Raw genomic sequence first — 14,062 nt, 5'->3', positions numbered from 1 at the left:
ATATATGTATGCAAATAGACTATTGCAATATATACTGTATGTGTGTGTGTGTGCCCACGAACCAGCCACAAAGCGAGTTAGGACCCACCCCTGAGTTTCCTAATAATGTTATTATTTTATGTTTGGGGGTCACCACCACATGAGGAACTGTAAAGGGTCACAGCATTAGGAAGGCTGAGGACCACTGCTCTAAATGCACCTATATTTTAGCCTCCGGCTGTGGCTTGGTTACTACGGTGGCTGCAGACCATTGGAACCAAGCTCTCTCCCAGCAGCCTCCCACAGCAGGGAACGACACCGGGCCCAAAAGCCCTTCAGCTCCAGTGGGGATCCCAAGAGGCCCCCAGGAATACCTGCAGCTGACAAAACCAAAAGTAGAAAGCCATCCTCCTGCCCCCCTTGCCCACTGCCCCCTCCCCCGGCTCTTAAAAGCCCCCTAGAAGCTCGAGTGGCTGTACTCATCCCTGACTGCCCAGAAGCTGCGGTCAGGGCCTCCCTTCCAAGTCAGAGCAGGGGAGGCAGCGGGACGTCCAACAAATTGGAAAGTGGGGCTGGGAGAAAAGGACCCTTGCGGAGGTGTAGAATTCGCGGCCAGGAGCAAGGCTCAGTTTGGCCCTTGAGAAGGGGGAGGAGGAAAGCAGGCCCCCCAGCCCTTCATCTTGGAAGAGACCACCACAGAGAGCCCTCTGGCGGTCAGCTCTCCAAACCCCCTAACCCCCCCCCACCCGGTCTGCTCTGTCTCTGCAAAGGGCCCCCACCCACCCCCAAGCAAGCCCTGCTCTCCTCCTCTCGGGTGTTCACAAGGCAAGAGGCTGCTTTCATTGGGTAGCCTGAGATAAGGCGGCTACGCAATGGGGATTCTCGGGGGGGGGGGTCCCCAGTCCCACTAGAGCAGAGCAGCCAACCCGGAGAAAGAAGAATGCTCGAAAGGGAGAGAGCCCAGGCCAGCGTGGGGGGGGGGTCTTAAGTGCAAGCTGGGTGGGGTTAATTTGATGGCCCCCTTTCCAGCTTCTTGTCTACCCTGATTAGCTGCATCTCACCTGAGGCATGAGATTCATTCGAAATGCATGATGGGAGCCCTCCGCAATGCTCAGGGGGGGAGGCCCCCTCTCCAGCCTTCCCGCACCTGCTGTCCACCAGGCGCAGGGGAGCGATGGGGGCAAAGCGGGCAAAGGCCAGCCCAGTGCCCCAGCCCCCCACCCCTCCAACCGGCTCTGGCTGCCAGGACCAGGAGCGTGGCGTGACTGGAGAGGGGGCTTCATCAGCCGTCATCACCTTCCCAGAGCCATCAGAATTGTGAGTGACAAGGAAATCATTGGCCAAACTCCAAAGCCAGGGAGGGGGATTCGGTGCCATAAGGGGGCTTCCTCTGGTGCCAAGGCAGGACGTGTCGTGTGTCCCCCCCCCAAATGCTTCCCAGGCCTTTCCCTCCGCCTGCCCCCTTCTGGGCTTCTGGGTGGGATGCCTGCATTGAGGCACAGCTGTTGGCCGGGCGCCTGCCTTGCTCAAAGGGCCACCAGGAACCATCGCCTGCCTTGCCTGCTGGCTCCCAAGGGCTAGAAGTGAGCCTGGTCACTCTGACCTGCCAAGCACACCGCATCTGGGGCCTTGTTCAGAGGGGCAAAAGGACCGGGCAAATGGTGCAGAGGAAGGGCGCGGAGCTAACAACCGCAATTACATTCGAATGGGGGTGTGTGCACAAAGCATCCAGGAGGGGCCCCACCCCACGACCGAGCGGAATCCAGGCACAGCTGGGTCACTCACTCTTCACGGTGAGGAACATGGACTTGCTGATGTCCGTGCCCACCCCGTTGCTGGCCTGGCAGAGGTAATAGCCGATGTCTTCTTCTAAAACATGACGGATGAGCAGCGAGCTGTTGGGCAGGATCTGGATGCGGCCGGTCAGGGGCACCGGGTGGTACTGCTGGGGGTTCCCGCTGCCTGGAAGGAGGAAACACGGGTGAGGGGAAGAGCCGGGCCACCCAGCCCACTCCTCTGCGCCCCCCGGGGAAGGGCCTCACCCACCTTTAGCATGCTTCCACATGACTTTGGGAGGGGGGTACCCGTCCACCGAACAGTTCAAGACCCCAGCCTTGCCATAGATCCCATCCTGGTTGTTGGGCTGGACCACAAAACGCGGCGGCACTGGGGAACAAGGGGGCAGGTGAGGGAGAGCGCAGCTCGGGGGTCTTCCCTTCCCTCTAATACCCCCAGCCTGTCCCCTTATCTGGCTTAACCCCTCCAAAAGGCCAGGCCTCCTGAAGAAATGAGGAAGACTCTTTCCCCTGAGCCCCCCCCCCCGCCCCCATTTGCAGCCTCCCTCCAACTTTCACAGGACACTGGTTATTCAGGCCAGGATTGACCACCGCTGGCAGAGCTGGCATGTATGCCGGACTCTCCGAGAGCAGGGGTCAGCTGTGGCTGAGGGGCCTTCCGCCTGGGTACATGGGGTGTGCATGTTATGCCTTTCCCTGGGTGGGGAGGCGCTCCAAGGACTCGCTCAACGGCTGGGCCCCTGACAGTTAAATGACCATAATTGTCCTTAAGCTCCTTAGGGAGCAGCGCCTGAAGGCCTTGCAGGAACTGTAGTAGCTCCACGAGCAGTGATGGGAGCAGGGCCTTATGCTCATGGGGCCCCTCTGTTTGATAACAGAGGGGAGTGCTGAGGACTTTCATAAGTTTTTTGCAGATAAAATCATTCAGATCTGGACAGGCCTTGACTCTGACTGGAATGCAGTGTCGGTCTTAGTCCTGTTGTGTGGGAGGAGTTTGACCCTGTGATGCCTGATGAAGTGGACCAGTGTCCCTTCTGGCTGGTTTTGGCCAGCAGGGAGGTGACGCAGAGCTGGGTCCAGGCAGTTGTCAACCTTCTCTGAAGAAGGGGTCCTTTCCGCCCCCCCCCCCAAGGAGGCACTTGTGTGCCCCCTCCTCAAGAAGCCTTCCCTGGACCCAGCTGTATTTAACAACTATCGCCCTGTCTCCAGCCTCCCCTTTATGGGGAAGGTTGTTGAGAAGGTGGTGTCGCTCCAGCTCCAAGGGTCCTTGGATGAAGCCCCCAGCACTCTGGTTTCAGGCCCAGCTACAGCATGGAAACTGCTTTGGTCACGCTGATGGACGGGCCCGGCACTCCTTGACCTCTTAGCTGCTTTCAATGCCATCAACCATCGTATCCTTCTGCACCAACTGGAGGGGCTGGGAGTGCAAGGCACCGTTTCAGGGTGGGTCGCCTCCTACATCTCTGGCCGGTCGCAGTTGGCAGGTGGTCAGAGGTCGACTCCTAGGTCCTTCCTCTGTGGAGATCTTCAGGAGTCCGTCTCCTCCCCCCTGCTGTTTAATAACTACATGAAATGCTGGGTGAGGTCATCTGAGGGCACCAGGTGAGCTACTATCAATTTGCCAATGATACTCAGCTATACATCTCCACACCGTGTCCACTCAGTGAAGCAGTGGAAGTGATGTGCCGGTGTCTGGAGGCTGTTCAGGCCTGGGTGGGTGTTAATAGGTGCAGACTCGACCCTGACAAAATGGGGTGGCTGTGGGCTTTGCCTCCCAAGGACAATCCCACCTGTCTGTCCATTACTCGGAGGGGCTTTTCCCCCGCCCCCCTCAGAGAGGGTCCACAACTTGGGTATCCTCTTTGATCCACAGCTGAGTTTAGAATACCGTCCATCAGCTGTGGCGAGGGGGACTGACGCCTCAGCTGCGGCCCTACCTGGACCGGGAGTCTCCTCTCACGGTCACTCGTGTCCTCATCAGCCTGAGGTTCAGCTGCTGCTGCGCTCTCTGCATGGGGCCCCCCTTGGAAGAACGTTCAGACACTTCGCCTGGTGCAAAATGCAGCTATGGGCCTCTGGGGGTATTTTATGATGAAAAAGTTCCCTTGGGCCTCGGACCAGGCGTGGGGTTTAGCTTAGCTCTTGTTCTGGCTGGCATTAATCTCTTGTGCGTAAGCCACCCAGAGTTGTTAAGGAATCCGGCAACTTCAGAATTGGATTACACGAATGATTACACAAATCCTGCTCCCAAAGTGGCTGACAGCAGCCCTCCCCCAGCCCCTTCCCCCAGTCTCCCGCCTACGTAGGGTTGGAACTGCCCTTCCAGGCCCTTCCGCTCCTCTGAGCCCCCGACATCCGGGAGCCCTGGAACCCCGGCTCTTGTCTGGGTGCCTCAAGCCGCTTCGTCTGTGTTTCCCTGGCAACGAATGGCCCAGCGGCCTCTCCTGTCCAGATCCCTATCTGGGAAGGGGCCCTCCCCCTTCCTGGGCCCCCTGGGCCCCACCCGAGCCCGGCCAGCTCCTCACCTCGCACAATCAACTGCCGCTCTCGGCTGATGGTGGCGGCGGCATTGCTGGCAATGCAGGTGTAGTTGCCGTTGTGCTTCAGGGAGACGCTGGAGATTTGCAGGGAGCTCATGAACTCTTTGCTCTCGATGGTGATGCCGGAGCCCGAGACGATCACCTGCCCGTCCTTCCTCCAGGTGATGCGGATGGGCATGTCGCCCGAGGAGACCACGCAGGGGATGTACAGCAGCTGCCCGATGGAGGCCGGTGGGAACTCGAAGGGCTGGATCAGAGGAGGGACTGCCAGAGAGAGGGGCGAGTTGGACCCCGCAGAGCCCTGGAGTGGGGGGAGGCAGGCAGGGGGCGCCCAGGGCAGCGCCTCCAGGGAATGGGCCCACGGCTCCTCAGACAATGGCCGGAGAGACTCTGCTGGCCAGCCACGGGCCCAGGGGCCACAGCTCTCCCTGCACGGTAAGTCTCCCCCATTTTGCAAGAGGGTTGCCAGCCCCCAATGGGAAGCCCGGCCGAAAAGCAGGTTTGCCAAAGAGCAGGACTGCAGCCGGAAGAGGGAAGGGAGGCGGGTGATTCTCTGCGGTGGACAGGGCGCACAGGGACGGGCAGCCACCAGAGAGGAGAGTCCCCGCAGGGAGGACGTGGCTGGGAACTACACACAAGGAAAAGAAAGCTAGAATCCAACAACTACGAGCGGTCACCTACTGGAAAGCAAAGTGACCTACTGTATTTTCTGGTATAAAACCATTTTCCTAATAAATCTTATTAACCTGAGCTACTTTGCTGGTTTTCTTCCACAGTCCTGACTCTCAGGTATAAATTGTTTTCTGGAATTTTCAGAAAGCAGCCTGCACGAAAAACTGTCGGTTCTCTCTAATCTAGCAACCGGTGCAACTGTTCTCCCCCCCAAGGAGCCCGTGGTGGCGAAAGGGTGGACAAAGGGGCGGAGGGGGACCCTGGGGGGAGATTTGGGATGAATGGGATGAAAGCTCAACCCATTTCAAGGCCTCACGAAGAGTTTTCTACCATTTCGAGAGGAGGAATTCGTGTCGATGGGCAGCAAGTCCTAAGACAGACACGTCACAGTCAAACAATCTAACTACTCTCCCCATACTGCCCCACAAGTACGACATACCCCGTATAAGTTGCCACAGCACCTACTAAGCACGTGCCGTGGAAGGAGAGGTGTGGGAGCGCCGGGGGGGGGGGTTCCTACTTATTCCGGCCACCCACCTTTCACGGTGATGTGGACGCTCTGGCTGATAGACAGCTGCGGCTGGATGAGGACGCTGCAGAGGTATTCCCCTTCGTCCATCCCTTTCTGGACATCCATCAGCTTGAGCGTGCCGTTCTCGAAGACCACTTGTCGGTGGTTGTCCGGCAGGAGTAAGGAGTCCTTGTACCACTTGATGGAGTAATAAGGGTAGCCGATCACCCTGCAGTTGATGAAGGCGTCCCGCCCGGCCACGGCCGTAATATTCTTCATGGCACGGATGCTGGGGGGGCCTGGAGCGGGGGGGGGAGGAAAGGGCAGGCTAGGGCAATTCAAGGAAAGGGGGGCTTCGCTCCCCAGGAGGGGGGAATGTGGCAGAGCCCCCACCCAGGCGCTGCAATGCTTCTGCCATAGTTGCCCCAAAGGAGCTTTTTCAAAAGGCAACTGGACTTGCTTTGCTTGAAGACTTTTTGTTCCCCATCCCAGAAGCCTCTTCAACTCTGTCAGGAGAGGAGAGCAAACCACGTCCAGGTGCCTTTGGATGGAGCACCTTTGGGACTCCAGGCAGTGGCCGTTTTATGAAGGGCAGCCAGGGCTGACCTCTTCCATCCCATCCCCCAAAGGAGGCCTAGCAGAGCTGCGGGACCCTGAACGGCGCTGCAGGGACCCCGGGCTCAATGTCGCCAGTCTGGCTAAGGCCTGGCAGTCAGCCCGGGAGAGAGTCCAGCTCCACCCACCCTGCCCCTTCTGCACCCCCACCCAGGGGTCCCCCGGAGGCAACGCCCTGCCCGCCCTTGGCTTGGGCGCCTCCCCCAGCGCCCTCTGCTCTGCCGAAAGGCATCCTACGGCGAAGCCACGCACAAGGGGAAGGGAACGAGGCAGGACGGACAGCACAACCGACCACCAACAGAACCAACGCCGGAAGAGCCTAGGCTGATGTTGAAAAGTAGACAGGCACCTCTTACGTTTATTCGCGCTTGGTATTCGGCACTGCCCACCGAGTTCCGCGCAGTACATCGGTAGACACCTCCGTCCCTGATGTGTGGGCCCGTCACATTCATGTGGCTCACAGTGGTGCCATCGGACATCGTGTACTGGTTGGTGCGGTGGCTGCCGTCCCTCTGGATGGGCTCGTCGTCCAGGGACCAGGCGACGGTGGGCGGAGGGGCCCCCTTGGCCGCACACATCAGGGAGAACTGCTCGCCAGGGTTCACCACCTTCTCACTGAAGGAGGAGACAATCCTGGGGGTCCCATCTAGGAGAGAGACCCCGGCAGGGGTGTGGATCAACACAACTGCACTTTCCATCCAGGCGTACATTTTTAAAGGAAGGACGGTGGAAAAATGTTGAGAGGCCAAATTTCAAGCCCTAAATCTCAAAACATTCCCAAGACTGGAAAGAGTACGACATAACATTATAGGCCCTTTAGCATTTTACAGAATAATTGGAATATTGGATTTGTATGCCGCCCCTCTCCTGTCCTGGCGATTCTCTGGTCCAAAAGCGATTATGAAACTACATTAGCCTTGCTGGACGGCCACCCTGTCCCACACCTGCCAATCCAATAATTTCCTTCCATCCCTGTAGTAAATGAGAGTTCTCTCTATGTGTGTGTGTCTCCTTCCCTCCCTCTCCTCCCACCCTGTTGGAAACCGATCCCTTGGACCTCATTGTGGAGGAAAGGGGTGACCTGGGCTGCAACAGCTATGGGATCCCCTCAACCACGCACAAGCTGGGTCTCTCCTTCTCTGGAAAGACGCCAGGGCTGCACCTGCCAGCCCCCCTCCACGGGTGGGTGCTCACCCTCCAAGACGATCACAGCAAAGTCCTGAGCGGTCTGGGCCTTTCTGGTGGCAAAACACTGGTAGGCCCCCGAGTGGCTCTTCTGGGCCGCCGTGATGAGCAGCGTCTCGTTGTGGATCCCCCGGATGGAGACAAAGTCATCGGGAACCACAAGCTGCGTGTTGCAGAACCAGCGGATGGAATATTCCAGGGAGCCAGAAAGGGCACAAGAGAGGATAACGGTGCTTCCGATGCCGGTCTTCAGCTTCTTTGGCGTGAGGGTGACCCGCAGGGGCTCTGTGAAAGACAAAGGGCACAGCCCCATCGTCCACGGCTCGCCTGCAGGGATGCTAGCGCAGAGGTGAAGGGGACCATCCCAACAATTCCCGTGGGCCAGACCTTGGAAAGCTTCCCTTCATTTTTCTACGCAAAGACCCCACATTCCTTGGATGACCCCAAGGCCCTTGAGTTACAGACAGCCAATATCCCGACTGGATCTGTGAAGCTGAGGGGTTTTGCCCCAGTGGGCAAAGAAGGTTATGTAAAGACGGTCTCTGACTTGAGTGGAAATGCACTTCTCCTGGGACTGGAGACTCACTCTGGAGGAGCTCTTCAGAATAATTCCAGGTGGGCCTCCTGAATCAGTGACATTTCACTCCTAAATATGAGGAGGCTGCTAGTTTCCACAGACTTTCCCAAGCCCCCCAAGTGGGCACCCTCTGTAAAACTAGGGAACAGCCCAGCCACGCTCTCCTCCCCCCTCGGCCCAGTGAAAGGGTCTCCGAACACACTCACCAATCACCGCCAGGGTCCCCGTGACCTCAGCAGACCCAAAAGTGTTTGTGATTTCACAGATGTAGGTCCCACTGTCTTCCACACGCAAATCACTGATCCTCAGGCCTGTGATGCGCTTGGTCCACCGGCTGTCGGCAGGCAGGGGCCTCCCATCCTTTACCCACCGGATGGCAGGATTTGGGTATCCGGAGGCGATGCACGGCAATTCCACTAGTTGCCCCTCCTTCGCTTCCTGGTCCTGGAAGCGGTCTAGAACGGCCGGGATGGACTCTGCTGGGTCTAGGGACAGAGAAACACAATGGATTCAGGTGGGGCCATCCTGCCCCAGTCCAAATTCTATGGGCACAGCAATGCGTGACAATGAAGGATAGAGCTCTCCTCCCAAATTGGCTCCATGGTCCCTGCCAGGGATGGGCGTCCATTTAAAGCTCTCACCCAGAACTCAGAAGTGGACTCTTCCGAGCCTTCTCGCTGGCCCGTGGCCATTTGCACACGTATTCGGGAAGTGCTCCGGGCGAGGGTGACCCTGCTTCCGCTATCTCAAACGAATGTGCAGGGCAGCACAGAACAGTAAAAGAACAGGAGGCCGAGCCCTCTCTACTTCAGGGCTCCAGGACGCTGCACCCACTTATTTTGTTAAGCGAACTATTTGTATGAGCCCCCAAATCACACAATCCACCTCCAGCAACAATAATTATAAAAAGGCAGAACAATGTGCAACAGTACACACACAAAGGCCAACAAGGCAACATGTTTAAAACCTTAAACCTTTTTTTTTTAATATTTAAAATCCCCCCCCAAAAAACCCCTCATTTTGAAATTACTCCTTTTTCCCAGGTGGGTTCATTCATTCTTTTTGGGGGGAGGGGGGAGAGATTGATCCAAAGCGCATGTGCCAGTCCAGAGAAGCCATTGGATCGGAGGGGGGCTCCGCCCAGTTCAGACTGGTTCACCTGAACCAATAGCAGCCCATCACGATGGCATCACGCAACCGGTTGGCTCAGTGGAAGTCCGCCATCTTTTTAAAAGTATTTATTATTTGTATGGGGGGTTTTTTTTTGCTGCTGAGCATGCGCAGAAGAAAGAATTTCCAGCACTGCGCCAGCATCGCCCTCTTGTTTTCCGCTTTGTGGTGGGGGCACTTGAGGACATCGGGGGAATGCTGGAATTCCTTCGGTGCCAAAGCCCAGCGGCCCAGCCGGACCTACCTGAGACAGACAAGCGGGCGCCGTTGCTCTGCCGCGTCTCCCCGCTGTACTTGTGCTTCGTAATGCATCTGTAGGTGGAGAGGGCGTCTTCCTTCTGGACGTCGGATATGTACAACCCACCATAGAAAGTAATGAAAAACCTATTTTCTGGAAGAGACAAGCAGAGACAAGAGAGCGACGTCAGCACGTTGGGCCTAACGGAGCCCGTGCAGAAGGCAAGCGGCAGCAGCGGCAGCAACAGCACAACACAAGGGGGCGCCCTGCAGGTTCCCACCTCTTCCACCGGGAAGGAAGCAAAGGGCAGCCAGGGGCCTGAAAGGGTTCGCCTTTTGGGGGGCTGGAAGTCGCCTGGTTAAGCCCCCAGTTTAGCCCCCCCCCCCTTGATCCCGAGAGGTCTGAAGGCAGCTTTGGGGCTGAAACAAAGGTTCTGGTTCAGCCCCCGCCAGAATGAGAGGACAGTTCACCCGTCTGCCATCTCATGCACGCCCCAGGGGCACCTGTGCAGGTACAGGGCACGGACGCATGTTGGAGGCGAGGTGCCAGCAATAAGGCGTGCTTGACTTCCCCACCCCACCCGCAGGGCTGACAGTAACACTAGGACTGCAAGGGGCCATCCCCCAAGAGGCCTTGACGGAGAAGCCCTGCCAGGGAAGGCAAGGAGAGGGAGGGGGATGGGCGCCTCTGCAGCCCGCAGGGATGGGCCCCAGTTGCCCAGGCGATGCCCAGCCACCAGCGCTGCTTGAAGCCAGCTTCTTCCCCCGGGCACCCCCAGCGCAGAGGCACGCTGGCCAGGCCCTTTCCTCGGGGGGGGGGGTGTCACATGCCCTCCATCCTGGGTGCCAGCCGTGGGTTTGGAATGGGGGGAGATTGGGGGGGGGAGGACAAAGAATCCCAGATTCTCCCAGCTGCCTGCAAACCAACAGCCTGGAGCCTGTCTGCCTCAGAATTTTTTTGGGGGGGGGAGGCAGTTGCTATGGCAACAGGCAACCGCTGCTTTGCAAATGGCTGCTCTCCCCTGTCCAATTTGTATGCACATTTAATTGATGGAGTAGCTTTTCAGAAGCATCGGCTCTTATATTCTGCGAGGAAGGAAAAGGCCTTGAGGGAAGGAGGCAGCGCTGGCAGGAAGCAGGCTAAGGGGACACACACACCCCGGAAAACCCAGGGAGGGGTCGTGGGGGCAGGTCCTCCCCAGGAGCCCCATTAAGCCAAGAAAGGGGCCACTCCAGGGGGGCCCTCAGACAGACCTTGGTGTCCTGGGGGGGCGGAGGAGGAGGGTGCTGGGCCTCCTGCTGCTTGGCTCTCCCCCTTAGCAAGAGGCCAGGACTCCCGCTGGACTGCTGGTCATGAGGCTCCAGAGCCGTTTTCAACCCCCTCTGCCCAAGCGCCTCTGGCCATGCTTTCGTGGCTGATGGCCTGGTTGAGCGGTTTCAACCGAACTGAGCCACGGTGAGTTTTGCCCATTCAGTACCCACCAGCACGTCCTAAGTGACAAAAGGCGTTTCCATTCCCTGTCCCTCACCCTCCAGGCCTGCCTCCGCTGGGAGACTCCCGCCCTTAATCCCCCCTCTAAGCACAGCTCTATCTTTCCCGGTTAAAGGATTAACACCCACCCCGCATTCAACTATGGCAATGAGATTTCATTTCTAATTACATCGTAATAAAACTGGGAGCGCTCCCAGGGTTTTCGCCAAATGACTTGTAGACACTCTACAAGATTGGATCCTACTTGGCTGCATTGTAATAGCATTTTCTCTGACATTCATTAGACATGCATGAAGGAGAGGGCTGGAGAAGGGGATTGCATTTGAATGGATTTCCTGGGAAGGGGGGGGAGGGAGAGGGGGAGGGGCTAACGGGGCCTGGGCTCATTGGAGGGCATCCTATCTGGCCGACCAAAAAAGAATTTTGGTAGAATGCAGCTTTTACGCTGCAATTAATTTGCATACATTTAACTCATAAACTCTGCTGTTTACATTTTCTGTCACCACTTCTCAGGGCCTCCTCCTTTCTTCCCTCTGCAATACTGTATTTTATCTGTAAGGAGAATAACAGTCCATGCGCCCAGCAGAGCGAAGCCTGTGGCATCACAGCTATCGCGACTGCCTGAGTTGCCACATTCGATACCTTGCGAAGAAGCTGGCTGGCTCCTCATTCGGAGAAGGGATGCCAACAGACGCCCCCTTCCAGTCCCAGCGGTCCCACCCCCTGGCCCTCCCCCCGTCCAGCATCCAGGTGGCCTTCCCTGGCAATCCCCTTCGGTCCGAGGCTGCAGCCCTTCCCAGGGCATCAAGGAGGCTCCACAGCAGGAAGGGAAATTTTCTTTCTGGAATGTGTGAAATTAATGCCCTTTGGTGGATAACAGATCCACAGAGATTGACAAATGGATAAAAGGCTGGAATAATTGATGGCAGCCGAGAGCGGAATCTGCGAGGCCGGCCGGTCCAGCTGCAGGGGCCTGATCCACATGCACCCGAACTCGAGATGGGAGGGGCCGGCACCACGTGAAGAAGGACTGCTTATGTCGTCTGGTGGCTGAGCTGGAGCTGCCGTGCTGCGGCCTCCTCTGGTGCCTTCCACAACTGCCAGCTCATCCTCATCCTCGGAGACGTGGGTGTCGCTGCTGCTCCGCCATCTCCACTCTCTGCTCCTTTCAGGGGAGGCACCGAGTTTTCCCCATGACAAAACTGGGCCCTTTTTTGTTTACAAGGGGCACCGGTCCAGCACCGAGGATCCACTTCCGATCCAGAAGCGATTCAGCAGGGGAGATGCAGGCTGGAAGGATGGCTGCCCAGAGTCCCCGTGGCAGGATTCGAAATCTGACCAGTAGGGTTTGGGCTCTAGGCAGAGGTGGGTTTCAGCAGGTTCTGACCAGCTCTGGAGAACCAGCAGTGAAAATCTGGACCTCTGGGTCGTGGCCCCACCCCTGTCTATGCTCTACCCCCCCCCCGATTCCCCCCCGACCGGGAGGGAATGGGGATTCTGCAGTTCTCCTTCCCCTGCCCCGTCCAGCCAGCCACGCATTGGCCACCAAGCCACACACAGAGAACCGGTAGTAAAACATTCGAGCCCCACCACCGTTTGTAAGTTTTGGGGGAGAGGGGAGGTTTCCACCGCAGAGGCAGAGGGCCCCCACCTCCCTCCGCCGGCTGCTGGCTAAGAGGCCAAAGGGAGAAGCAGGACCACGCGTGGCTGAGTCTGCTGTTTCCCAGACACCACAATTACCTTCCGGTTAGATTCTTTCTTCCACTAAAATGTAGAACTAATCAAATTTCATGCTAATGAACCCAAAAAATCCTGACCGAGATGTGCAGAGGTTTGTGTTTGAATGCGTGAAACAAGAGACCAAGTGGGTTCCCTCCGCACCCTGATTATTCCCCGATTATTAAGCAAGGCTCCTTGGCTTGTCCCTTCGGTTCCATCCACCTCGGGCAGTTCCATTCCTGCTCTCTCCCTAACAATCCCCACGAAGTCTCCCAATGTCTGGACTTTGCAAAGGCCCATCAGATGGAACCTGGAAAAAGGCCATTTCCCTCTGAAGTTCTCTGCCTCCAAAAATGGAGACTCTACTGGCACCAATATTCTGCCAATATTCTCTCTGTGAGTGTGTGAGGGGGGGGGGGGAGGGAGGGAGGGAGAGAAGACATACAAGGCTGTTTGTGCAGGCCTCATCTACACCCACTTCCTTTTTTTCCTTACACCCTCTTTCCTGTGATGAGTGTCCAAGTGCGGCCGTCAGGCCCCCTCTCAGCCTTTTCTCCTGTGAGAAAAACCAGTTTGGGTTCCACAGGAAGAAACATCGGTTCCTTTAAGAGTTCTCCGTGGGATTTGGCTCCACAGCCAATATCTTGGTTGTTTTTCTCCTCTGCATTCTTTCCAGGTCTTCCGCCACCTTCTTGTATTGTAGTAACCAAAGCTGGCCATGGGTATGGTTTGACCAGAGCTATGGAGTGGAACTGTCCTTTCCCATCATCTCAACATTATACCTCCGATGGTGACGCAACCCAAGACTCCGTTGGCTCTTGTGGCAGCTGCAGGGAGGCTGCTGCTCAGGTTCAGCCCCACGTCCTTCTCACAAACACAACTGCTGAGCAGAGTAGAGCGACGGGGAAAGACCCACTCTTCAAATCTGCCAAGACCTTTTGAACCCTAGCCCCCCCCCTCCGTGGGCTGACCCAGGCATTAAGGGCCGTGGACGGGAGTGGGGCCATCCATCCCGCACTGCTCCCTTTTATGGAGATGGAATCTACGGTCAACTTTATTTTTATTTTTTTATAGATTTTATGGAAAGCTATGTGCACTGCATCCATGGCATTCCCTTTGTCTGGCATAATCAATTTCTAAGACACTCATAGGTGCTTCCAGGAATTGCCCTGTTCCTTCCCCATTACTTGTGGTCCCACTGCTTGATTATGTTTTCTGGCTATTAGTGTCAAGCAATAGTTCACCAAATCCCATTTTAAAAAAGTACTGGAACAATGTTAACTCTTCTCCATCTTTGGTGCTCCAGGAGTTCTCAAAATTACAGTTAGTGATGTTCAGACCCCACCCACCCGTCCCTCTCCACCCACGGCTCCAATACCCCGGTCTCTGTGGCCCTCCTTTCAGGTAAATCCCCACCCCGTGTGCCCTGATTCATGGTGCCGCCACAGGAAGCGCTTGCCACGGGCCCTGAACCTCCACCGTTGTTTCTAGACAGGAGAAGAATTACAAAGGGAGCAAACTAGCACAGATGTGCACGCTAGCTGCTCATTATCAAAGAAGGAATGAGAA

The 14,062-nt window shown here is 56.8% G+C and overlaps 1 protein-coding gene across 6 annotated transcripts in view; it reads right to left on the bottom strand.

Annotated features, from left to right (window-relative positions):
- DSCAML1 (DS cell adhesion molecule like 1) overlaps positions 1-14,062 on the bottom strand; it is an 89,083-nt gene that overhangs the window by 30,627 nt on the left and 44,394 nt on the right. For 5 of the 6 annotated variants that reach the window (XM_070765395.1, XM_070765392.1, XM_070765393.1 and 2 more), the window contains exons 4-11: positions 9,290-9,436; positions 8,082-8,360; positions 7,308-7,583; positions 6,463-6,759; positions 5,525-5,797; positions 4,301-4,579; positions 2,026-2,145; positions 1,765-1,941 (exon numbers count right to left, since the gene is read on the bottom strand). In XM_070765395.1, coding sequence (XP_070621496.1) covers positions 1,765-1,941; positions 2,026-2,145; positions 4,301-4,579; positions 5,525-5,797; positions 6,463-6,759; positions 7,308-7,583; positions 8,082-8,360; positions 9,290-9,436 — 1,848 coding nt within the window. Of the gene's footprint in view, positions 1-1,764; positions 1,942-2,025; positions 2,146-4,300; positions 4,580-5,524; positions 5,798-6,462; positions 6,760-7,307; positions 7,584-8,081; positions 8,361-9,289; positions 9,437-14,062 lie in introns of those variants that run through there. The other variant, XM_070765397.1, reaches the window with a different exon arrangement.

This window comes from Erythrolamprus reginae, chromosome 12 (genome assembly GCF_031021105.1).
Source record: "Erythrolamprus reginae isolate rEryReg1 chromosome 12, rEryReg1.hap1, whole genome shotgun sequence".
Lineage (NCBI taxonomy): Eukaryota > Metazoa > Chordata > Lepidosauria > Squamata > Dipsadidae > Erythrolamprus > Erythrolamprus reginae.
The sequence above is the reverse complement of the archived record's forward strand: the minus strand, read 5'-3'. Positions and strand labels throughout refer to the sequence as shown.